The sequence below is a fragment of the Patagioenas fasciata genome, chromosome 2, assembly GCF_037038585.1.
Source record: "Patagioenas fasciata isolate bPatFas1 chromosome 2, bPatFas1.hap1, whole genome shotgun sequence".
Taxonomy (NCBI): Eukaryota; Metazoa; Chordata; class Aves; order Columbiformes; family Columbidae; genus Patagioenas; species Patagioenas fasciata.
In genome coordinates, this window is record NC_092521.1 from 23,926,330 (window position 1) to 23,953,085 (window position 26,756).

General features: G+C 36.5%; 1 protein-coding gene across 10 annotated transcripts in view; it reads right to left on the reverse strand.

Annotated features, from left to right (window-relative positions):
• Positions 1–26,756, reverse strand: part of VPS13B (vacuolar protein sorting 13 homolog B) — a 449,354-nt gene that overhangs the window by 123,198 nt on the left and 299,400 nt on the right. For all 10 annotated transcript variants that reach the window (XR_011737362.1, XM_065830344.2, XM_065830342.2 and 7 more), the window contains 2 exons: positions 25,090–25,216; positions 23,242–23,385 (listed from right to left, as the gene is read on the reverse strand). Coding sequence is in view for 9 of the 10 variants with exons in the window: in XM_065830344.2 (XP_065686416.1) it covers positions 23,242–23,385; positions 25,090–25,216 (271 nt within the window). In the remaining variant the exon portion in view is untranslated. The remainder of the gene's footprint in view (positions 1–23,241; positions 23,386–25,089; positions 25,217–26,756) is intronic.

Here is a 26,756-nt window from a genome sequence, read left to right on the forward strand (position 1 = left end):
TTAAATACTGACCAAAATATTCATAAATCAAAGCTGTGCTAAATGTTCCAATTGTAGCATGGATATATGCAAATGCTAAATCCTTTCTAGTGCCAACAGAATTATTTTTTTAATCTTAATACAAACAGTATGTTTATTTTGCTACCCCATGAAAGGCCAGTAAGAAACTTTTGTGTTCAATATTTTTTTCTAAAGAAACCCTTTCAATTTTAAAAGACAAGCTTGAAATCTGGCAGGAGTTTGTCCAACAGTAATTTCTCATTAATATATTCCTAAAAGTATTAGCTTTTTGGTGTTATTTTTAAATTTAACTTCAGAATTTGAAGTTCATATATTTGCTTTTATATTAAAAATCTGATTTAAAATAAATATACATGTTTACTTCAGATAAGATGAGGGTTTGTTAATTTTTTGCACTTTTTTTTTGTTAAAGCAAAGAAATAGCATTTTTCTATTGGAGTTTGCTTGCATATTTCACTTGGACACTTTAGAAAGAAGTAGTTGAAATTCATCTTGGTTTTGCATGACATTCTCTAACATTTCAGCTCTCAGCAGAAAACTGCCACTATATCAGTCTCAGTTTTGGGTCACATTTCCATGCAGAAGGACATACTGAACTAAATGGTGGTTTAGTGTTGATCTGATCTTACAGAAAACAACTTTTGTCTCATCAAGCTACCTGAACCTTTCAGGAAGTTGAATTAACTCTCATTGAGAAAAAAACCCCATCAAACACCAAAACAGAACAAACAAACAAAACCCCACACAACAAAAAACATTCAAGGACTTGAAATTCTAAGTCATTAATGCTGTGGTTTCACAACATCAAGCTTGCTCTCAAATACTAGAGACAGACAGTTACCTAATTCCGCACCTTGTGTGGCTGTATAAACAAGTTTGTCATTGGAACCAGCATGTTACAGCCTGCCATGGGATTATTTTAAGTGGTGTTGCCACTGACCAGTCCTGGGAAATCACAGAGCTACCGGGTGGCAACTATCACAGCACTGGACTTAGGTGCAAAACAGCCCTGAGTCCTACACATCGGTGTTTTCTTGACTGGGCATTTAATCATGGCTCAAAAACTTCCTCACACAATGAGTGTGTTTCAAGTAAGAACTCACTGAAAAATTCTTAGCTGCAAGAGTTTAAATAAGTTATTTGCATTAAATATGGAAATATCAGATGATTCACTGTTATGACATCCGGAGATGAGAAATTTAACAGTTATTTACTCCCATTGGAGTAAATTGGAATAGTCTCCCATTGACTAATGTTCAGTGTTCTGTAAAATAAATGAAAAGACGCTGAAGCAAGTGCCAAATACTGTGGCAATGATTCAAAGCAGGATTCAACAAGGCCTCTGAATGCAAACTTAAGCATCAAGGACAGGATGAATGAACGTATGAACAATGAAAAGAGTAATTGTTGTAATGCAGTAAAGTTACTTGGTACTGACTTTCACAATACAGAACTTCCCTGCTGCCTTTTAACTGAATAAGCATACAGTTAAATGAACTACACCCAAAATCAAATGCTACAATCTTTTCCTTAATATATATTAGAGCCTTCATCTGTTTTGAGCATCTTAAAGGCAATTAAAATAACTAAACCTACAGCAAATTAGAAGATGTCATGTACAGAAGTTGCCCTACGAAACAAACCTCCTTCTCCATTATTTCCAGTAATGTAAGTGAGGTTGAGTCAGACTACATGCCACAAACAGAAACATCCACAGTACACAAGTCTCCAGTGAGAAATGTCCAACTGCTGGCACACGACGCTCACCGAAACGTGTGCTGGGGTCTCAAGTGCCTCAGGTTTTGAAGCTTCCAGATGTCTGGAAAATTATCTTTTCTGCCTTACTGCTCTTTTTTTTTTAAGGTTGTTACATCTCACTTGTATCAAGGCAAATAAACTTGTATCTAGCCTAATGTTTGACCAAATCATGCTTCAATTTGTCCAGAGTATCAAATAAAAAGATTACATGAGGAAGTAAGGCACATGAAGTGGCATGTGGACTAAATACTAGGAAATTAAGAATTCCAGGTAAGTGTTTTTGGTAACAAGGCCATCACAAAATATCCTCATTGTCTCTCACAGCCTCAGTGTGCAATTCCACGCCAGACTGAACCTGCATGTCCTCATATGTGCCTTGTATGATTGCGTAAAACAGCCAGCTCATAGTCTTGGAGCATCAAAAAAATAATACCAGAATAAAACACAAAGAACTGAGAAAAAACGTACTTGTTTTTTTGGCCTGTTCTGTTTCCTTCACCAGCTCATTGTGCTACTACCAAGCGGAAAATGAAAAGGACAGACTGTGGCAGCCCAGCTTGGGTTATCGTAATGAGACTCAAAACTGCACTCTAAATTGTGCTCTCTCAACTTGTTTAAAAATAATTAAAGAGTTGTCGTATCAGAGCAGGAATGAAAGGTTAGAAAGAGGACCTTTGTCAGCCCGCTTCAGGAGCGGATGACACATGGAGTAGCATCTTCAGCCTGGCCGTCTTCCAGCTGCTTTGGTCTCCCAGTGCCGGGAGGCTGCTTCAAAGCACCCAGCGCTCAGACCATGCTGAGATTTGACTTTATACCTCACTGCAAAATCAATGGAGAATTATTATGAAATACATCCTGCAGCAGCCTGCCATTTTCAAAGCTTCTAACTGCAGTGCTAAGATTTCATTGGAGCCATCTAACTGTGGGCTGGTAAAGACATTAAAGACAATTAGAAGGCCTAGATACAAAGACAAGTTTTCTTCTTAATGAAAAACACTTTTGGCCTGTCCATGCTTCTATATGGCATTATTACAGCATATTACATTAAAGATGCAAAAAGATTAAAGGTATTACTTTATAGTGTTTACATATACTGTTTTTTCAGAAAAGTAATGTTTTGCCAATTTTGGGCTATGAAGTTCCTGTTGGTTCACTAAAAAATGTTTTTTTTCCTGTTTTTTTCCTACTTGTTGAATGTTATTAAAATACTTTCTTAAATATTACTCTAAGTGTATTTTTTTAAATGACACAACTGCTGTAGTGGCCATACAGAAAACATGGACTGCTGGAAATGCAAATAGACAAAGCATAAGGACAACATGTCTGTGGTCCATACTTTCAAAATATTTGTGAGGTGCTGCCTCAAAGTTAGTGTTCCAAAGAGCTCCTAACTCACCTAGATAGGCTGTGCAAGGTATTGCTTTCCATGCACACCATTTAAAAAATGTTGGTTCTCATTCCTAGTACTGACAAAATAACCTTCGAAAAGCAAGCTCAGGATGGGCCATCTTCTGGGATCTCCAGACAGCCCAAATAAGAGATGGATATAACTGCCTTATTTATTTAACATGTGGAAAAATGTGACATTTAAAAATGTCATCTGAAACGTTCATCCTCTAGTGTAGTGCTATAGAATACTTTAGCAAAAACAATCTTTGAGGAGGTATCTTAGCATTTTCTGTTGGTCTCTAAAGCTTTTTTAAGACACCAAACCTGCAGTACAGGCGGTGGTGTGACACAGCAATGCACAGCTACAACTCACTGTTCTTCAGACAAATAAGAGTTTCATGAAACTTGTAGGCAGGATCCTTACTCAGAAAAGTTAACAATTTTCAGTTTTACAGATTCTCTATTTTAATTAACTTTCCAGTGATTTGAAAGAGTCGTCAATGTTCTTTTCTGAGAATACTATGTCACTATTACTGCTGTGCTTTGATGGAGAAAGTTAAAATTAGCGGAAGTCTTAGGAGAAGTCAAGAATGAAGCTTTGAGTCCCGATTCATGCAATGAGTGACAGGTAACTGGGGGGAAGGTACAGACTCAGTGGAAACTGGAAAGTTGGAAATACTGCTTAGAAATATCCACTGAGGAAAATAAATTGCTCATATGCAACATTATTAAGCAAAACCGTAACTAGTATAGCAGAAACAAAGTTGCATACTATGTATAAACCATTGAAAGATTTACAATGTCTTCTCTTTAGGTAGATACTGGTGGCCAATTATCTGGAGAAATAAATTCAGAATAATTGGAAAAGGATGCAAACCTGAGTTTGATTCAGTAGATGTTATTAGTATCATATGCATGACTCACATCTTATCACAATCATAATCTATGATTTCACCGTTTGATATAGCAACCAGTAACTCAGAGTGAAGCTAGCTGTAAAAATGTAAAAAGAAAAAAAGAAAGTATTGTCCTGTTCTTTAATCTCCTCCACACTCATCAGAAACACTCTACAAAGCAAGTCAGTGTGACAACTATTAATACCACTACAATCTAAATGGGAATACAAGCCATACTGGATTTTACACTTATCAAAGCCACAGAACCTATGTATGTATGTTGTGGGCCTTGTCACTCAAGGGTGACACTGTAGTGAAATGTAGTTCACTGTAATTTTACTATATTGACTTTTGTGGTAGACAGCAGAATACATCAAACATATCAGAAATAAATGAAATACAGCTAGTCTGCCTATTATCCTTCCAGTCTGAATACTGTGTGTCAAGGAATAAACTCTGTTACATTCTCTGCCCCATCCAACAAAAGTCCAGTGCAACATTCAAAGGTTCAAGATAAGTGGAAAATTACGATTACTGAGACAAGTGAACTTCCCTGTAAGCAGGGCATAGAAAAAAAATGAATTGTTGGGATTCGAATAGGCTCAGAAGCCCACATAATCCCATAAATCAACGTTGCTGATCAGGGTGAGGATACTAATATCAGAGAATTATTGTCTACTTTTGGTAACCTCAACTGAAGTATAAAGTTCAAACGATATTGTTCCATTCAAAATACCTGGTTTAAATTCAGACATCTCAAAATTTTCATGGTGTGACTGTGGATGCAACTTTTACGGCATTACAGGGGTGTGAATGAAACTCTCTAAAGCAATTTAAAATATGTTAAAAACCAGCTTAGATTGGAAGCATAAAACTAAATTGTGCATTTCTAAAAATTCCATGTTAACACACAACTGAGAGCATTCGTCATAAGATGTTTTTGTGAAACCTCTCTGGATGTGTGCACAGCCACATATGCGCACATGTCCTCCTGTGTCATCCCCATGTGTTTTAACTTCATATCTGCAAAACGCACGCTTTCTCTTAAGACTTCCTATTTCAGTGTGAATTTACTTCAGTCCCTCACCTCATCTCTGCTTTGTTGAAAAGCAGTATTTCTGCTTCAAAGCATCTTGGTAAAATCACAGTCATTTTCCCAGTACAAGCATTGCATCTACATTTCTACTAGAATGAAAATGTTTGCTCATAGAAGTACCAAGGAGTACTGCACAGCCCTTCAAAAAATTATCTCCCTGCTGGTTTTGGCAACAGAATCAAATGATGAGACAAAGATTCCTAACAATGGAAACATGGTATGGACATGACTCAAGATACTGGCAAGGACTTTATTTTGATAGTGTCTTTGAACTAACCAAAGTTCACTTTATTTTCAGGAAAACATCCGACAAGTGGCTAATGTGGGAATCCAAGTACTGGTAAAACTACCAGGAAAATGATGTAAGTATTATTCAAGTATTCCAGCTGAGGGTTTTTATTGGCATTCTCAAGAAGTTATACTTTTGGCACCCTCCCTGACACTATCAAGCTACAAGGTCACATTAAAATCGTATGACAAGAATCACCCAATGGTAAAAATTATCATATTAATGTCATTTATATTTCAAAAGATTTATCCATTCCACAAATTTTAATTACTGCATTAAAAGACTACAGAAATCAAAATAATGTCCAGATCACCAAACAAAAAAAATACATAGCCTGTTTGTCCAAAATAATACAAATAGTCTATTTTTCTTCATCTGAACTACTAACAAGTCAACATGTGAAAGAAACAAAGAAAACTTGGCTCAAAAGAAACTATAAAGTATGACTCTAATGCAAAAAACTTCCATCTACTTTTAACAAAGACGGGAAAATACTTTTTTGCCTTCCCAAGAAAGGGAGAAGCCATCACTAATTTTTTCTAGATTGAAATGAAAACCCGTTTCAGATTCACCATAATCGGAAACTACCTTCATACAGCAAGACCATCATTTACAGATTTTCAAGATTAGTTTATCTTTGGCCTGTGATTTTCATTCAGTTTTGAACGCTTTGTATGAGGCACAATTTCAGCACTGCTAGAATAGTGTCCTATCTATAATATGAAAGAAAATTCCACTGTATTGCAAACAAAGATTAATTTTAACTTATTGCACAACATATAAAACTCCAGGCAACCACAAGGAAAAAAAATGAAGTCAGCAACAATTTTTCTACCTCAAGAGAAATAAAGTGGGTTTTAGATATCAAGATCTTTTAATTTTATTAGAATCTTTCCTGTCATAAAAGAACTGTTATGCAATTTAAAGGATTCAATCTAGTAACTCTGATTACTACTTAAATAGATAAACTTAGTTTGTAGAAAACCTATACCAAGAGAAAGAAGTTATATACGGTGTAAAATGTGCTAATATTTTACACACATCTTCATGTTACTGTGTCTTCAGAAAAAACACACCAACATTCAAATTAACTCAGATAACTTCCTTTCATATTTCAAAGTCTCAGGTCTTGAACATGAACAGGAATAGGAAATGTATGTCACCTTACAATTAAATATTCACCGTCTTACAAAGGTGTTGCAGAAAACAGATTTTAAGATTTAGATGAGACCAGTTAATCTGCCATTCTTTTACTAAGGTCTAATGAATACAGAGTTCTTATCATGGATTGGAATATTTTTAGTTTAAAATGTCATAAAAATTATTAAACTAAAAAGTGGTTGTAGGTAATCCTGCTTAGGGTACAATTGGTTGTAAATTGCCCAAGGAAACTATTGCAACTCAGACTCATACAAATTCATTTGTGAGGAAACGGTAAACTCCACTGAACTCTGTCCAATGAAATAACCTGGACCTCTTGAACATCTTTGCATCCATTTGGTTTTATATACATAGGAGGCTATTCTCTTTTACGTTTAAACTCACTACTGATAAAAATAAAATTTATTCATGCAAGTATTCTTGACATTCTTCAAATACTACGAAAAGATCTTGAATTTCTGTTAGAACAGGCAGATGAGTTTTTGAGAAAATATCCACATTTGTTTTCTGCCAAAATCTCTGGCATGAGTTATAGGATGTAACATTCTATTAGGCAGCCTCAGATGCAGCATTACCTGAATTTGAAAACAGACTACAGCTGGCCAGAAAAATTCAAAGAGTAAGAAGGCAGCAAGTATGACTAATAGCAGTACATTCTGAAAAACTATGCCTCATTGCTTAAGAGAGAGAGAAGCAGTAGAGTGAAATTCTGGCCTTAAAAAAAATCAGTAGGAAATTAAGCAGCATATTTATCCCTAGTTGACCGCCCAGTTCATACAAGCCACACAAGTGGCCAAACAGCATCTACTGCCAGCTATTGAGTAATGGCTTTGCCTCAGCAGCAACACCTGTTTTGGTTTCTCACCATCCATTTCTAATTTTCACATAACAGATAAAAAAATTAATTTACCTTGAGACTTATTATTATTCACTAAGACATTACTATTCTTCTGCTTTCTAATTTGGTTGATTACACAAAACATTACATATTATTTGAAAAAGACTGACATACAGAGTGATCATATTAGCTTGCTTTACTTCCAAAAACAGGTTTAAATGCCTGAAAAAGACTTTCTCATGAAGCAATGCCGGAGAAAAGAGAGGATCCTTCCTGCACATAAAACAGGGAAATTCAAAATCTGAGCTGACTGCTCACTGCCCCCTGACTATTGCTTCACTTAACTCCTTACTGGCTTCAACTATCCTTCCTCCTTTTATTCCTCAGCTTTCCCTTTAAGAAAAAAACATATTATTCCACTTTAAAATGAAGCGAATTACAGAATCCATGTGTTTATAATTACTGTCAAGAATCAAGTTTTCCTCACTACCAAGCAGGTGATGCTCCATGCAGGGAAGAAACTGTAACCGGTGCCATCTAAAGGTAACGCAGCCCCAGCGGCAAACTGCACTGTAGACAAGCGTTAGATGACTCAAAGGAGCAGATTAGTCAAGATCAAAGAGCACAGAACCCTCAGTCACACATCGTGTGACCCAGCACTCAAACTTTCGTCTCCTCATCAGACGAGTAAGCAAATCACCACTGTGACACATTCAGTGTCCACAGTGTGAGAAAGTCCAAGCACGTGTTCTCTCACACTTCTGTTTAGGGTCAGTTTGAGCCACCGTGTTGTCTTTATTGATTTTTGTCCTGCCTACATTTCAACAGCCATCTATATTTGTTATTTATGGCAAAACTATCATAATTCTTAGAGTTTCTGTGCTTTTTTTTTTTTTTTTTCAATGAACCAGTTTGATTTCTTGCACATGTTCTATAATTTAACAGTTTAAGTTTTGGACCTATTTTATAACAATATTTTTATTTATCTCTGCAATGAATATTTCAGATTTTTGTTAATACATTAAATGATCTGAAACAGCAAAGTTTTAAATTAACTTTATGTACCATCTAGTTATTAAAAGCATTCTATTCTGATAAGAAAGTAAAATAATATTTAAGTTATTGATAATAAAAATAATATCCACGAGTTATTCTCAAAATATTGCTAGACAGAATATGTAATAAAGAGATTAGACAGAATGTTAATGTGTTTTAGCCTATTCCACTAAGGGTAGTATGAGACAAAAGAAATGTAATTCACAGAGCAGAGAAAAGGAGGTTTGATTCAGATAATCAAGTACTGTAGGCTAAGGGAAAAAAAAGGTGGAGTGAACCCTAACTTGCACCTGAAACTCAGGTAGAAGTTGTTCTGTCCCATGAGGCTCCTTCTTAAAATACTTAGAAAAGAACCAAAAGAGAAAAGAAAAAAACCTCAAACCCTGAGAGATTAATTATGCTTCCTTCAATTTTTTATTTTGCTATTATAATTTATTTTTTCCAGAAAATAACAACAGTCCCTATGAGGTATTTTCCCATTAGATGCATTCCAGCATGGCACTTGCGTTACACTTGAAGAAAGCAGGAAGCCCCTAAATGCCATTGATATGAAGCTTCACAGTATTCAGATGAAATAGCTGTATTTTTCCCTACATTTTTCCATTCATTAACAATTCTGAATATATTATAATGTTGAAGCAATATTCTTTGGAGTGTCCTCGCAAAGAACATTTGGAAGCATGCCTATTATTTTTTATCATTTTGTGGATTGCTGTTTTGAGTAAATTCCTCCCCAGCAATATTTTATGTGACATCTTGATATGCATGAACATCTTATCGCCTTAAATTAAATGGTCAGTGAAAACATTAAGACAGATGTTAAAGAAATTGGTCCTGAATCAAGCACAGTAAGGGCTATGGAATCACAGAACGTCAGGGATTGGAAGGGACCTCGAAATATCATCCAGTCCAGTCCCTCTGCTGGAGCAGGAACACCTGGGTGAGGTCACACAGGAAGGTGTCCAGGTGGGTTTTGAATGTCTCCAGAGTAGGAGACTCCACGACCTCCCCGTGCAGCCTGTTCCAGTGCTCTGTCACCCTCACTGAGAAGCAGTTTCTTCTCATATTTAAGTGGAACCTCCTGTGTTCCAATTTGTACCCATTGCCCCTTGTCCTACCATCTTTTTTTTTTTTTTTTTTTCCACATAGTTTGTGTGTTTATGGACATGAAAAACTAGCAGGAAAAAATAGTTCCTTCCTAGCAAAAAGGAATCTATCATTTACAGCTGGTTTTACTATCCTAAGAATTCTTTACCTTTTACGTTTAATATCTATCTTATTTCATATGTTTATTGATCTTTCTGAACTATGTAAGTCAGAATGCTTTTTAAACAGACAATTCATTGTAAAATAAAAATTTTCTTAGCTCTGTGTCTCAAAGAGAGAACACATGCCTTATTTTTTCACTTTGATTTTCTATTTGCAGAATCGGAGCATGAAGATCTCTTCAATACACCAATTTTGGTTGCAATAAACAGTTTGGATTTTTTTTTTTTTCCCCTAGTAAATCTACAATAGAAGCTAAAGATCACACATATGTACAGTAAAAAGATTTCCCTTTGGTTCCTAGTTCTTCATTTCCCTTTTTCACATTCTAAGGACAATACTCAGATTGATGTGAAATGCCATTCCTCCATACCAAAACTTTGTGAGCTTTCAGGTTATGGAAGCGATTCCTTTTTACAAATTCATGCAGGGTGTACAAGGCATAATCTGGATTTAAAGCACAGAGAAGTGGCCCTGCTCTGCAGGAATGGTAGCATAAGACACCTCTGAACTCTGGTGACACAAATTAGAGGTACTTGAGAGATCTAGTTGTGGTATGTGCTTAGGAACTACAACTTTCTGCAGTTGTTCTCATCTGGGAAAACATTTCTCTGGAAATATTACATTATCTCCATAGCTATAAAATAAACACAGTGAGAATAACCATTGTTAAGCCGCTTGAGAGCCTTCTTCAAACTGCTTCAAATCTAAGCAATCCAAATTTTGTTACTTTCTTTTTACATTGTTTCTTAGGGCTGCTATCTTAAACTTCACACCTAATAAGAAGTTTTATAATACCTCATGCTTTTAAATGTAAAATCATGAAAAGATTAAAAAAAAGGAAGATACATTGACTGATTATTCATGCAAAAATGCAGTCCACACATCCCAGATGTCATGGTTTAAGCCCAGCTGGCAACTAAGCACCACGCAGCCACTCGCTCACTCCCCCTCAGAGGGATGGGGGAGAGAATCAGAAGAGCAAAAGTGAGAACTCATGGGTTGAGATAAAGACAGTTTAATAAGAAAAGCAAAAGCTGCACATACAAACAAAGCAAAACAAGGGATTCATTCACCACCTCACATGGACAGGCAGGTGTTCAGTGATCCTCAGGAGAGCCAGGGTCCATCACACCTAACGGTTACTCAGGAAGACAAACATCATCTCTCCAAACTTCCCCCCTTTCATTCTTCTTGCCCCAGCTTTATATACTCAGCAGATGTCATATGGTATAAAATATCTGTTTGGTCAGCTGGGGTCAGTTGTCCCAGCTGTGTCCCCTCCCAACTCCTTATGCACCCCCAGCCTTCTTGATGGAAGGCCAGTATAAGAAGGTGAAAAGTCTTTGACCCCTCAGCAACTAAATCATCAGTGTATTATCAACATTCTTCTTATCCTAAATCCAAAACACAGCACTATACCAGCTACTAGGAAACTATATCCTGGCCAAAACCGAGACACCAGGTAATGAGGTTGTTGTTATCAATTTTATTAATAAATTAAATACATTAACCAGCTGCAATACATTTGTGATTCTCCAATCTCCATCTCATGGTCCAGGGTATCAAAGATATGGGACTATGAAAAAAGTCTTTAAGCCCTGAGGAAGCTATCTTCACACAACATTACCTTCCTTATGTGCCAACACACTTGGATATCAAGACATAACTAAATTCATCTGACCTGTACAAAAGACAGAAACTGAGACTGTTTTGGCTCTCTAACACTGATTACCTTAGACTTCAGAAATCAAAAGACGAAAAATAAACAGCTTCTTCAAAAGAAACTTGTAAACGAGGATGCCAACTTCTCAGAGTTTCAACATCCTAAAAATACTTCCAATTACACAAGCTTTCCATAAGGATACTAAACAGTGAACGCAACATCTGTGCAACATGTGCATCTGCAACTTCACACTTTGTCTGTCTGGCTTCTTAAGTAGTATTATCTGGAACCTGTTTTACCAGTTTTCTGATTGTTATTATTTTTAAACAAAAAACGTTTGTTTAAAAAAAATACAGTACCATCGCTCTGTTAAAATACCACAGGCAAGAAAGACTGCTATAAACTCCATTAACTATCATTCTTTCAAATTTTATGTGTGATGCAATTGTAATAGCACTTTCCTACATACTTCCTGCTGATCATGCTCTTTATCTTGTAGTGAAGTTATGGCAACAACAGAAGGCTGAATAAATCGCCAGAAACAGAAATAAACTACAAGAGAACAGAGGAATGGTCCTGCTGGGTCAGAGCAAAGGTCCTTCTAGACTCCTGCTCTCTGACAGCAGCTCTAAGTGGATGCTTAGGTGAAAAAATATAAATAAAGCAAGCACAGAGAAATGCTTCTTCAGAATACTCTTTCTAAGCCTGCACATTACAGGGTATCATAACTTATCAGAAATAGTTTGTTAATCTGCAATGACAGAGGATGACTTAGGTCTTCTGCAAACATTACTGCTTTGTCCCTAATGTGACAAATCAGTAACAGTTTGATTGAACCAGGCTAGAAGGGAATCAGCTGTTACAGATGAGTATTCTATGCCTTTTCCTTTTTGGACACCTCTCAGTTAAAAACTAGTTTGCTGCCATTAGTGTATTGCTTATTACTCACCGAAGCCTTTGCTCATTTTGTTTGGGTATCTGGCAGATAGAAGCTGTACTTTCTCCAGCTTTTCCTGTTATGGGTATGACTACAAGTAATATTCTGCTTGCTATGAAATATCCAATCTTTACATCAGTTAGACTCCAAAAATAATTTGTGGTAAAATGACAACTTTTGCTTCTGCCCCCTCCCAGTATTAATATAATTTATTCAGGAAGCTGGTGGTTGTCTTTGCAACTTATCAGAACGTGGAGGTTAGCCTTCTGGAACATGTCACATCTGCTGGTGGGGTTTACTCCAAGTGATTGGCCAAGAGCCAGGTCTAGAAGCAAGATCTCATCTGGCAGGCTGACGAACACTGCAGAGGCCAGTGTGTGGGTAGCCTAGACAGAGTGCTCAAAAGTCAAATACCTAGAAGCAGGCATTACAAACACCGAAAACATTAGCCAGCAGGTTGTGCCTTGAATTTCTGAAAGAAAACAAAGATCTGCCAACACCCGGTTTCCCTGTTTTTTGTTCGATACTGCCCCCAGGTGAATGACAGCTTCTGTCCATGGGCTATTGGCTCTGCAAATAAAGCTTGAAACAAAGAATCATAGAATAATTTTGCTTGGAAAAGACTTCTAAAATCATGGAGTTCAACCATTAACCTAGCACTACCAAGTCCACCTCTAGGCCAGGTCCCTAAGAACCTCATCTACAGGTCTTTTAAACACCTCCAGTGTGTGAACACCTCAGACATGAATAAAGATCCCAACCAGCCACTTCTGCCCCAAGTCATTCTTTGCATGACCATTTTATCACTACATCCATGTCCATCCTTCACCAACTCAATTGTTAAATACAGTTTCTCCTCAACTTTAACAAGAAGATTTTTTTCATGTGTTTTGAGAGAAGAATTTGTGCAGGATCTATTGTATTCTAGTGGCTAGCAACACAGAGACACAATAACAGCAAGTACACTGAAGAATTCTGGAAGCTTTGTTCATTGCTCTGGCAGAAATGACAGAATGCCAGAAAGGGGCAGAGGAGGTCTGAGTGGGATCCAAAACAGGGACAATTTTTTGGTTTCTACTTCTACTGTGAGCAAATATTTCTGTATTTGCAACAACTGATTGTTGAGTGCTGCAATCGTCACTGCAATCAAAAACTTGTGAATAAGAATGACAGATTGAAAAGATGATTAATTTGGCTGGCTATGATTCTTTCAAGAAATAGTTGATGCTAGTTTTTATGAGTATATTAGCCGCCTATCAGAAGTTCAGATTGTACAGGATTGGTATGGACTTGTATCCTACTGAAATGTGGATTTGGGCTAACAGAAAATAAACAAGAGGATGTGACATGAGAAATAAGGATGGAAGGGATAGGGGAAATACAGCAGCAGGAGACAGAAAATACGTGAAAGCTTTAGATGACATCTTCTGGAAAATACTTCAGATGTTTAACTTGCATTGCATTTTAAAAGCAAGCATCTTGTGGTTCACTAGTAGAGCCATAAAACTTGCAGAGATTTTGTGAAGAAAAAGGAAGTATTTGAAAGGTCTTCAGGGAAGATAATTATAACTGTGCTTTGTATTCATAATTACCTCCAAAGTAGAGTTATTAGACAGGAACATTCTTCAGGGTAAATTTAAGCAAAGTTATTATTTGTGTAGAAATCAGTATTTTTCCAAAAGTCTGGTCTGACTCTGAAGCTTATGGAAGAGTCCTTTGTACAGAAAACCACTGGTAATGACATCAATGGCCATCTTTGACTGAGGAGCATAAGATTCACTGACTTGCAGTACAATATGTTATCCACACATGTCTGCTTGGACAGCAGCAGACGAAGATGAGTGTTGGTTTGTATTTCATTTCTTTCTCAAAGTGGAGTTCTTGTATTTTGCACTTCTAAATGTTAGTATGACAAATAGATGCTCTCTTGCCAAAAATCTCCAGGTGGTAAGTGATGGACACCAGGAGATGAATTTGCCAGACTAAGAAATAAACTCCTTCAGAACTAACCTGTTCTATCACTGATCAGCAGTTAAACTAGTTATCATTTATAATGGGAAGACTTTTAGCAGAATATCCAAGAATTATTTTAAGAATGAGGAAATATGGTCCTTTTATTAAATAACATTGCACCTATCATCTCAGGTGAATTGCTGAACAAAATTAGGACATGAACAGCATTTCACTCTTATATTTTTATTCATTTTGCTAGCACTTCTGTTTCTGTTCTCCATGTGCAGGTATTATATCTTCTTCTTGTAAGAATTTGGCATATATTAATTCTGAAGAACTGAATAATTATGAAAAGGCAGCAACATTCTTTGCCCCTCAGGTAATTTATCAAACACCACATATGTGTCCTTACTTTAAAACTGTCAACCAGATCAAAGCAATATTCTTTGCAATAATAGACTATACTTTATGAAGTCAGTACAACAGGTCTACTGTACATCAAAGATGAATTTATAAAAGAGCATAAAGCTAGGGCTTATAATAAGTAAAAACACAGCTCTGGAGACCTGGCATGAAACTCTTTACAGAACCTTCAAACACTTAAAGAAATAAAAAGATTTACCTATAAATCATCACTTCTTTAATATTTTTGTCTACACTAATCTTTACAACATTGCCCGATAAACCACCAAATACAGTCCATTTGGAAATCACACCTTTACAGTTTAAACAAGGGTTTGCTACTTTGATGACTGTCTATATCTATGTAAGCAAAGCATAAAACAGAGAACAACAATGTATTTTATTTTTGAGGCAGAAGACAATTATTTACTGCTTCTATTTACCAAGAACTTTCAGTGAAATTAAGCTTCCTAATTAAGATTAACAATGTTTATAGTGGTTCAACAATCCTCAAGATTTACCTAGTCAAATATTTGGAAGAGAGTGAAGTTTTTTCACATCTCAAATGCTGCTCCCCTCCCCCCGCCACCATTTTTCCCATTCCTCTCCTTCAATACATATGAAAAACATTTTTTCCAATGAGATTCAAAGCCAATATATATCCAGTGTATTTTCTCTCTATTCTTTATTCTTCCAGCTTTAAAATATAGTTTGCTATTTCAAACATGGTTTCCAGACAAAAGAGAAAATAGGAAAACTAGGAGAGCTCTTCCCTTTGAAGCCTAAAGAACAAAATTCTAAGTTCAGCTTTCAAGACTGCCTCAAAGAACTAATTGCATCAGATTCCTAGTAATAACAAAAGCAAACAAATGTGAAGAGATAGAAGTATTTTAATACTGTCCTAATTTGAGGGTCAATATTAATTTGTATACATTGTAAAAACATAAAATTGAAAAGGAATCAAATAGATCATTTCTAGCAGATATCAAGTAGTACCTATGTTCCTAAAACAGGAAAAAGTGGTATGGTCACTTATGCCAGGAAAGTTTTGTTGACTATAACAAAAAATTTCAGGATGCAACTTCTGCTCTATTTCCGTATTTCAGAGAGTCTTTAAAAGCAGGGCCTACATTTTTTCAGGTTTGTGAAGTTATTGCTAGGAACATAAACCTACCAGGCACAGAAACTCTTATAATTTTCTGTTCTTATAATTTTCTGTATACTTTTTAAGAGGAGAAAATGATCTCATGCTCCTGCTTTTCAGCAAAGAGGACCTGCATTAGAAATGTCATTAATATAGCAATACACATTATTAGAATGTAACTGTCCTAATTGGAGTGGTAATACAGTTAACTTCTCTTACCATTTGCTCCAAGTGCATTTTGTGAAGAGTAAGGTAAACCTGAGATAATCTGCACTAGCACCTTCTAGTCATGTTGTCAAATGCTGAGAGATTACAGAAGTATCTATCATAAAGGAGAGGAATACTCTGAACTACATATATATACTGACTCTCACAAAAGATTGTGAAGTACTTAGTACAAGGCATGTTTTATATGTTACCTAGCACATACCACCAGACAGAAACTGTTAAAAGTATCATATTTTGTGCTGAAAAAGTACCCATTATAATACTACTGATTTCTGCTGATTTGCTACAAGTAACAAGAAAAGGCAACAACTGCATTCTTCCCTCTCTCTTTAGAGAAAGAACATCACTTCTCACAGCGTGACATGTAACAACATTCCCATAAGTTTATTCCTAAAAATAATGAGCTGCACACGAGCTTTTCTGTGTTGGACTGAATGCTAAGTGAATTAGTGCCTTTCCAAGCCTTGAACCTAAAATTCTTAATTTTATTTGAAATTCAGATTTAGACCACCATGCTGCCACAGGAGGCTGCGGGAAGGAGAGCACAAACACAAATTTCTTACTTGTCTAAAACCTTAAAAGACCCACCACAATTGCTTCCCTGACTCCAAAGGTCAAATGTTTATTAACACATCAAAACAGCCAGCTGTAAACTCAGGGTATTTCCAGTCTTACTTACTTGATTGTTTAAAACTCCATCCATAAGTTTATCATAATCTAGTATGGATTATTATTATTATATGAAATTTTACACTTCAAATTGATATATCTATGTATAGTCCTGGGCTAAAGGCAGGGATCCAAAAAAACCCATTTTCTATAACCACGATATTTTAAAAATTACTAATATCCCATTAGATTACTGCAAGATTTTTACTACCAGTATATTTAGACAATACTTAATTATACAGCTTTAAGATTTTTTCAATTTGACTTAGAAACGGAAATGACTTTGTTTTCAATGCAATGTCCACTGCTAAGTGAACCCACGCATGCTTGGAGAACCCTACATTTCTCTATACAACATTAATTATGCTGGATGAACAGCAGGGCTGAATGTGCATTTATGTAATATTTCAATAAGAAGATTAGTTCTATCTTCAGTGTGTGAGACACACATGTAATATCCATTGTACCTAAAGCAAAACATGAAAAGAAAAAATATTTTCCTTCCAGTGACTGGTGTCAAGTAGGTCACATCCCTTTATGGTACTAAACATCTGTTGGGCGTGAATTAATTTCAGTGGCATAGGTCTTTTTAACTACCGGTGTGCCAAAATTGTGATACAATGTGGATAGCCACCTGCTTTCAATCTGCTTAAATCCAGTTCTTTGAAAACTTTCCATCCCTTTCCTTAGTATATCCTCATTTACACACTAAAACCAGCAAATACATATTAATTATAGAACACTGGAAATTCCACTTAGAATAATATGGACAGGAATATTCAGAAATATAACTTTTTTGTCACTGCATTTTTTTCAGATATGCTAAGCTTGCTTGCATAAAGGATTCTTAATTTTTTTTCATTTAAAAATAAGGAACAAACAAGCACTTCAAGTCTTGAAGAGCCACAAACTCAGTCATTACAAGATTGCTTTCTTTCCAATGAAGCAGGTTGAATACTTCAGAAAAAGCTGTCCAGGCACCAGCCCCAGTCAGGTGCAACAAGGAGAGGAGCTGCTGGTTCTCTGAAGTTCCTTCACAGATGAGGCCTCAGGGACTAAATAAACATATCAGCAGTAGACTCTCCTCTCACAAGTAATTATGTTACTTCTAAGAAGTAATTCCAAGATAATTGTAACTGTGAGAAGTATTATTACAAGATAATTCATTAACTCTTTATAATTTCTTGTTGTTTATCCAAGGTAAAATAAACTAGATGAAACACAGAATGCAAATCCATATTTCTAAGTTACGCTGAAAATGTTTCAAGTTTAATTCAAAACGACAAAGCTGGTCACTAACAAACAATTAATGACCAATCACAAAAAAAAACCCAAACCCAAACCTGAAAATTCATCATGCAAACAGGAATGTCTGTATTATTACTAGGAAGATTAATTTCAGAGGGGAGAGGAAAAGCAGAGGAACAGCTGACTGAGCTGAACTTCAAACTAAACGTTTCAGAAAGCGACTTAAGAGCAAGAGAGGTGAAAAATCAGAACTGTATCAGGCAACAAGCACACATCTGATTTCAAACCTGCTCCCCATTTTGATGGGCCTTCTTATCAGACTTGGAATACTGTAAACAGAGAGTACATTGTAAGATTGTGGGTTTAGGTAACTGAGAGAAAATTCTGTTCTGCAGGCAAAAGATTCCCACTATTGATAAACAATGTGCTAGATGGGAACAAGAGCTCAATTCAGGGTGTGTGTCTAGTTGACTAAGTTTCCACAGAATAAGGAAGAAGGTCCTCACCTGGATATGTCAACAAAGAGTGGGAGTACAAGGGCAATTGAATGATTCAGGATTATCAATGTACTCACATAGTGATCTGTGCTGGGGTTGATCACATTCAATACATTTCCTTCTCTTCTACCTGACCCTTCCATAGAACTGTGTATAATAAGTTGAAGAACTTGTTTTGAGGTGACAGTAGTGTTTTTGGTTTTGTTTTTCTGCTTGCATCACTTTACATTTACCTATATTGTATTTAATCTGCTGGTTTATTGCCCTGTCATGAATAATGTTTCCTTTAATTTTTTCTTTATATAACTCCTTGTATATCTCTATAATTCTTTATACAATTCTGGATGATTCTACTTCACCTTTGATGTTTGCACTTCTTGAATATTTGTGGCTTCACAGCTCCAGAACATTCATCTTGCAGCCAAGGTGTACGCATTTGACTCTTACGATCCACACCTTGCCCCATAAATCATACCCAGAATCCCCAAGTATTTTGTTGTCTTTCTTTGGAAAACTGGTTAGCTTCAAAGGGCTGCTTGCTAGAAGAGCTGTCAGCAGCCCACATAGCTGTCATCCTTGAGTTCTCACCTTGCTGGAGAAAGAATCAACAGAGAGGAACAGAAAGAGAGCTAGAGAGAAGCAGAAAAAGAGACAAGCTCTATCCATTCATTGTTTTTACTCAGATGTTTACCACAAGCAGTGGAAAGTAGCTGCTCTGAAAAAATGTAAAGCATTGCTAAGTATCAAATGAGATGAACACAGCTAAGCAACAAACCTAAAATGAAGAAAGCAACTTTTCTGACTGACATGCTTTGCCCTTCCTCAAAATCCACAATGCAGATATCTATCGGATTACCTGATTCTCTTGTATGATAAAATGGCTGGATTTGTGGACAAGGGTAGAGCAGTGGATGTCATTTACCTCAACTTTGGCAATGGTCTTAAAACTTCCACAATATTCTTGTATCCAAGTTTGGATATTACTACCTGGATAGGTGAGCTACCAGATGGGTAAAAATCTAGTTGAACTGTTGAGCTCAGAGGGTCCTGATTAATGGGAAGCAGTGAATGTGTGCAAGGGCAGGGCTGCTATTCACAGAGATCTAGAAAGGGTAGATGAATGACCCAAACGGGAACCTGAGGACATTAAATAAGGAGATATGTGAAGTCCTGTACCTAGGAAAGAAGAATCTCAGCAACGACACAAGCTGGTTGCAGAGCAGTCATGGTGGACATGAGCCAGTGATGTGTCTGAGCAGCAAAGGTGGTCAGGAGCATCTTGGACTGTATTCGCAGAAGCATGGTCTGTAGACTGAGGGAAGTATTTATTGCCCTTTACTCAGCACTCTTGAGATCACATATGGAATACTGTGTCCAGTTTTGGTCCTCACAGTACACAAAAAATATCAACTGAGTTCAACAGAGGGCAACTGAGACAGTTGCAAAATCAAGACAGCAATATCAGAAGATGACAAAAAGTTTAATCAGATGGCATCTATGGGCATGGATACTACCTGATCACAGTCCACACAGATGGTGCGAGAGCCTTGTCAGAGAATAAGAGATGCCCAGTGATAAAATTGGAAGCAGTAGACACAAGTGGGAACACAAGAAACTCCAATTAGATATTAGGGTTGTTTGTTGTTGTTTTGTTTGTTTGTTTTTACCATTTGCTTGGTCAACTAGGCTGCCAGAGAGGTTGACTAATTTCTGTCTTTGGAGGCATTCAATACTTGATCAAAGCCCTAGAGCAACCTGATCTAATTAGGCCTGTTTGAGCAGATGCCTGCACTACATCAACTCTGTAGGTCCCTTCTAACATAAACTATTCCATGATTCTATCCTACCTTAAGCTTTGTATGCTAAAAAGCAAACTGTAACTATACATGTATGAATAATTGTGTTTGAACAGACTAACAGGAAACAGATACAATGAGATTAATATACAATTCATCACTACTGACTTTTCCTTCAAATTAGAGTTCATACTGTGAAAATGGCTGCCTGAAAACAGGTTAAACATGACATCTTTAAATGTGGTTGAATGGCTTGCCTGCATGAAAGATACACAACCAAGATTATTATCTTAATTAGTAATAATGGGAGTGTCTAAAGAAAACCAAGCAAATACACTTATTGCCTTAAGTAGCTGTCATACAAAGTTCCACTCATAATCTGAGTTTCAATCTAATTGAAGGGTCTTGGTAGAAAACAGATTGGGCATGTGATGGCAGCATGCCCTTGTGGTGTTGAAGGCTAAGCACTTACTGAGCAGCATTAACAACAGATCAGCCAGCAGATCAGAAGTGAGATTATTTCCTTTTATTAGATACTTTTGAGTCCACATCTAAAATACTGTCTCTAGCTTTGATGTCAATAAGAGAAGAAAAAGACTGCTTCAGTGGGCAGAGGATCATCAAGAGGTGTAACAGGTTAAAGCACAGGATTTATGAGGAGAGAGTGAGTGCGCTAGTTTTGTTCAGATGGAAGAAGAGAAGGGTAAGCATGGTGGGGGGGAATATCAAATTACTTTTTCCAGGTACCGAAAGCAGGATTATGAAGAGATGAAGTCAGACTGTTCTTGGGGAGATGTATAGTGCCATCTTGAGAGGCAATGATTAAAAGTTGTATCAAACAAAATTCTGAAAGGCTATAAAGTCAAAAAACTTGCCAGAGCAAGCATAGATAAGCACAGAACCTTTACTCAGAGAGGCAGTGCAATCTCCTTCCTTGGAGATAAAGTAAGATTTAACTGAACAATGCCCTAAAAAGCCTGACTTAGTTTTGATATTAATCATTTGTTTGAGCAAAAGAATGGTCTCCAGAGGTGTTTTCCAATGCAAATTATGTTTTGATTCTTCCAATGACATAATTAGCAAGTATGGAGTATGAATAGCCATGTGCAGAATCTAGACTTCATTCACTGAGGTAAAAACAGCATACAACATGTAGTATGTTTCCTTCTGATGACTAAAGGAGAAATATGAGGATAATAATAAATGAGCATATATTAGAGGGTGGGGTGGCTTCATACAAGCAAATGAGACTACATAACACTGAACACAGAACTGGACAAAAGGTAACCAACTACTGGATTTTACATTTTCAGCATAGTGAATCAAGACATAATTCTACAACTTAAAGAGAAAAACACCATCTTGAACCAGAAATATTCCCATTACTCATTACAGGAGACCTCGATAATGCAAAAGAGATGTCAATGAAGAACAAATGGGTACGCCAGGATGCAGACAACAAAAAGACTTCTGAAATTATGTAGTAAATAGTTTTTAAGTTTGTACAGTCTATATCAGTCATGCAGCACTTCTGCACAGCGCCAACTCCGAATTAAAATTCTTGGCATCCATTCACATCTTCTGATTCTATCCATTCCACTGACAATGGGCAAACAGTGCTTCACAAATTATTTACTGAAGATATTCCCATATATACTTATTTATCATGTTCATCTCCAAAAGAGGCCCTGTGCCTGCAAAATATCCAGGGAAAAGAAAAATACGCTGCACTTCTTTTCTACAGCTTTCATGTTTCAAAATGGTAAGGAAACATTGCCCTTCATTTCCCTCTGTCCTTGGGAAGGGATAATTGAGCGTGGGGGATGACGTGATGCCCAGATCACCAGGATACAAATAACTCCTGGGGTTTTGACAGGGTGAGGAGAGAAGAATATAAGTAGTTTGGCTGCTCTTGAGCATCCCCTGCTTCCACCCAGACTCACAAGGATGCTGAATCTGTGAGATTCACGAAGAGAAGGTGAAAAGTTTCTTCAGCTCTCTATCTAGATTCTCAGAAAGGAAGAGCTGATTGCATCTTGCTCTTTAACTCCTTCCCTAACTCCTCTTCTTAGTTGTGAATAATTCTCAGTAAGTCCAACAACCATTCCCGTGGAACTAATTAGTGCCTTGCCACATATAAATTCTACTATCTTTAAAAAATGCTAGAATGACTAGAATTCTGGTTTTGGAGATAAAAAATACATTTTTTTTTCTTCTCACAGCGAAGTTTTCACTTTCATTTCTCCTATTTTCTTTTTCTATCAGCCCAGAAGTTTAATAATTTAAACATCCAAGTCTGTCACAACTAGTGACTGGCCTGTAGTGCAAACTGAAGTATCAACTTCCAGAAAATAAAGAAGAATGACAAATTCAAGAGATAGCGCGGCTGAACACCATAAAGTTCCAGAAAAAAGGAAAGATTAGTTTTTCAGAAGATGAAGGAACCATCACCATTCTTACTGAACAAGTATGAGAACAATCAGAGGTGGATCAAGAAAAGATAGTGGTTACCAGGCACAATGAAAATGTCATAGTTTACTGCCTTTACTGAAGCACACACTGTAGCATGTGAATTCATAAGAAGATGCCAAAGCTTCAATAGAAGTTAAAATTAAATGCCAAAGAACCTCAAAAACCTACTTCAAAGTTTATTTCCTTCATCTTCTACATAAGATAATTCTCTCCCTTTACATAAGGTAATTCTCCTTGTACATAAGATGCTGCAGAATCACCTTAGTCCAATTTACTGAATAATATTTTTGTTAAACTAATATATCCCATTTCTTAAAACAATATTAGAATGCACTTTAAAGCTGACCAAACACAAATAACAATAATACACATATTTCATTTACCTATATAATTTTGTCTAGATGATGTAAACAGCTACAGTGCTTTAAAAGAACCAGCTGCAAACCAGGGAAAACCTACCTCAGTGGTGCCACTGGAAGGTTCTAGTCCAACCATATTGGCTTGTACCAGCTGCTGAAGAAGTTGTACTTGAGCCACATTGAGGAAGAAATCCAGGTTTGTTGTCACATTCACCTCCAAAGAATGACCACACACCAAAATTTCCTGTGGAAAAATCAAAGGAAAATACTAGATAACAGCTATTTGGGAAATGATTTTCAACTTCTATATAACTACATTGTGATTCTCTGCTATAGTCAATTAGGTCTTTTTAGGAGGAAGTGGCTTCTAAACAAGATGCAGCTCATTCTTTGCTTTGCTTTCAACAGCACAGCTATTAAAACAAATTTTGCAAGAAACGCATCTCAAGTGTGAGGTCTTGTTTCCAACTCTTGGTAGTATCAAACAGTGGACTGTCAGGCTTTCTTTTTCATTTCCTGGCAATGACTATAATTCTCCTTCCCTTCCAAGAAAAGTATGTAATTTTTATTTTAAACATAAACTCTGATAGATTTATAATGAAATCATGCGTTGGAACTCGCTGATAACCAACCTAATTGATTTCTCTTTGTCTGTAAACCATCATTAATAACTTGCAAAGACAACTGGATGGCCACTGTTTTTTTGGTGTTATCTAGCACACAAAAAGCTCTTCACCACTCTTGGCAAGTGCTAAAGAGATGAAAACCAGAACCAATGCAAAATAGTTGCTTAATCAGTAGAAGTACTGCCCCTTCTCATGAGAAGGTTGCACAATGTTCAAGCTCTTCAAAAGCTTAATTAGACCTCTCCTTTCATCAGTGAATGTCATCCATGGAACAGATAACAAGAATAATGTATGCATGAAGAACACTGAAATTCTTGAACACAGGCATTAGTAAAGCTCAGAGAATTTTTTTTCTTTTTCTTTTTTTTTTTTTTAATTGGATGACTTCTATGCATCCCAGCCATGCTGCAAGACTTCTACTTGTTTTTACATTAAATAATTTTCCATCTGCCCTTGTGATGATGCTTTACACAAAACATGAAGCTGTCAATTTTTTCTTTCTATGCCCATTACCTATTATTTTCCAACAATGTACACCTATTGTACGTTGCAATCCACACCCAATAACCTTTACACTCCTGTACCAGTTTTGCTTCTCCCAGGAGGTAGCTGTTATAAGAAATACTTGTGAGACGACAAAAACTTTCTGATATTTCCTCTACATAAAATGCTTTTAATTCTTAAGCTACAAACTAATGTCAAAAAGTGAGCCAATACCTTTTGTGTGTAACATTCTTCACAGACTAATTATTAACAAGCTGACCCACAGCCCACTGGTTAAAGTGACTGTTAAATCTGGAATACCTTGAAGTACCCACAGTAATAGTTGGGGGGTGGATGCTGTGTGGAAATTTGTGGGCTTGAAAATCTGGCTAAAAGAACTCTGCTCAACTTTCTTCTTATAGAAGATTACACTTTCAGGTTTCTTTATGTGAAGCTGGTGAATAGAATGTTTTGTAATGTTGTACTATAGCACCTCTTCTCAACACCCTTCCATCACAAATATTTATTAAAATTTTGCTGGAAATCATTAAAGGATTCCCACTGTCTGAATTGCAAACAGGCTTATCTACCTCTGGACAGGCTACCGTTAATATCAAACGCTTCATACAAATTCTTTCTCCAGCAGATAAACAACATTTCAGCTAGTGACTAGCGGTGGGTTTCTGAGTGCGTGTGTGTGTGCATGTCTTTCTTTTTTTTTTCAGTTGGTGATCTCTGTATTTGAAAAGACCTGGACACTTACAATGGTGGAACAGTACAATAGTAAGATTATCAACATATTAAAAATTACGCTATTGTGTTTCACATTTTGTACTGACCTCTGGGTGTAAATTCTCTGCAGCATCAATTTTTGTAAAAATAATTGCAGGAGCTGCAGTTATTCGAACTGTGAAATCTGTTAAAATCGGAGTTAAAATTGCTCTCCTTTCCTGATGCCGCCTTATGCTAGAAAAAAAAAAATAACAAAACAAAGACAACAAAGAAAATATTAAAACACATTATAAATTATTGAGGGGCAAAAATGTTTCAGATTCTTCTTTACATGTAGTACAAAACTGCCTCAATACCAGTTTGGCATTTGATTGCTACCTCAATAAGCATTAAATATCACTATAAATCATGTTAATTCACATCCTGAAGGCAAACTTTTACCTTCACAGAAAAAGTATGACCAGATATTTAACTCTAAAGTCTATCTCCAAGTAGACAATTTTGACATTTGAGATTGCTGCTTCTACTGTTCAATGAACTGTACAAAGTAATTTGAACAAAGATACAAACTTCATAATCAGTATTTTTCAAACTTGCCTGTGGATGCCCTTCACTTTGTGAATAACTGTCCTGAAGCCTGTGTAACATTTGAATTCATGCATTATGACTCTGAGGTGAAAAAATTCTGCACAAAACGTAACCGACACAAAAATCAGTGACATGAAAAATTAAACTAGCAAACCCCACGAAAACTTGAGGTCTCAAACATTAATTTTATAATAACTACTGCCCAAGATGTTTAACATACCTTGAAAATGGAGGGATGTCAGTTTTCCTCCACTGCTTCTGTCACTGGTTGTTCTTAGTTGGAACGTTTTCATCTAAATATCAATGTTTGCTTGCCAAGAATATTAGCACCATTAAACCTGATAATTACAATGGTTTTCCAGATGGGTGTTTATTTTTTTTTTTCCCTTACTAAGCCTAGAGGGACAATCCTGTTATAGATGGATCACTAATAGCTTGTGACAACACATTCCATATTGCCAGAATCTTCTGGGTCAGGTCAAATAAACTATTGCCACAAAATGCCATCTGAGAGCCTCTGATCAAAGAAAAAAAAATGTAATGAGATCAAGATGGTGCTCAGCACCTAAGAGAGGATACAATTCAAACTCCTAGGAGAACCCTGCCATCACGATAGGTTTTTTGATAATTCTTTTTACCTATCATCATTTCTAGAAATGCTAAAATCTGCATTTCACCAAGGAGAACTCTAAATATCATCAAAAAGTTATTGGTCCAAAGTAAGTTTCCCTGTGCTTACAAAATAGAAAATTATCAACTGTGAAACAAAGCAAGTTGAAAGCATACACTAATTTATGCAACTATCTATCACGGTATAAGACCAAACTACACTGCCATACAGGAGAAGACAGATTTGTGCAGGACTCTTCAGACATATCAGTGTATCAGTTTGGTGTCCCCCCATTACCTTTAATCTTGCTGTCTCCAATAAAGAAGATGCAGCAGAAATTGCACAAATGCACCAAACACATGAACTCTGAAATTAGTCCTTGCCATCAGCTGGAATTATCCATGTTACTGTCATTAAACAATATGGTTATATGCTTATCTCTTGACTGTGTGTGGAAGAGGTAATTAAATCTCTTGATTAACAACAGGCATCGATACACATGGTTGTCGTGGTTTAACCTGAGCTAGCAATACAACCACGATGGCTGTTCACTAACTCGCCTTTCACTCGCCAAAC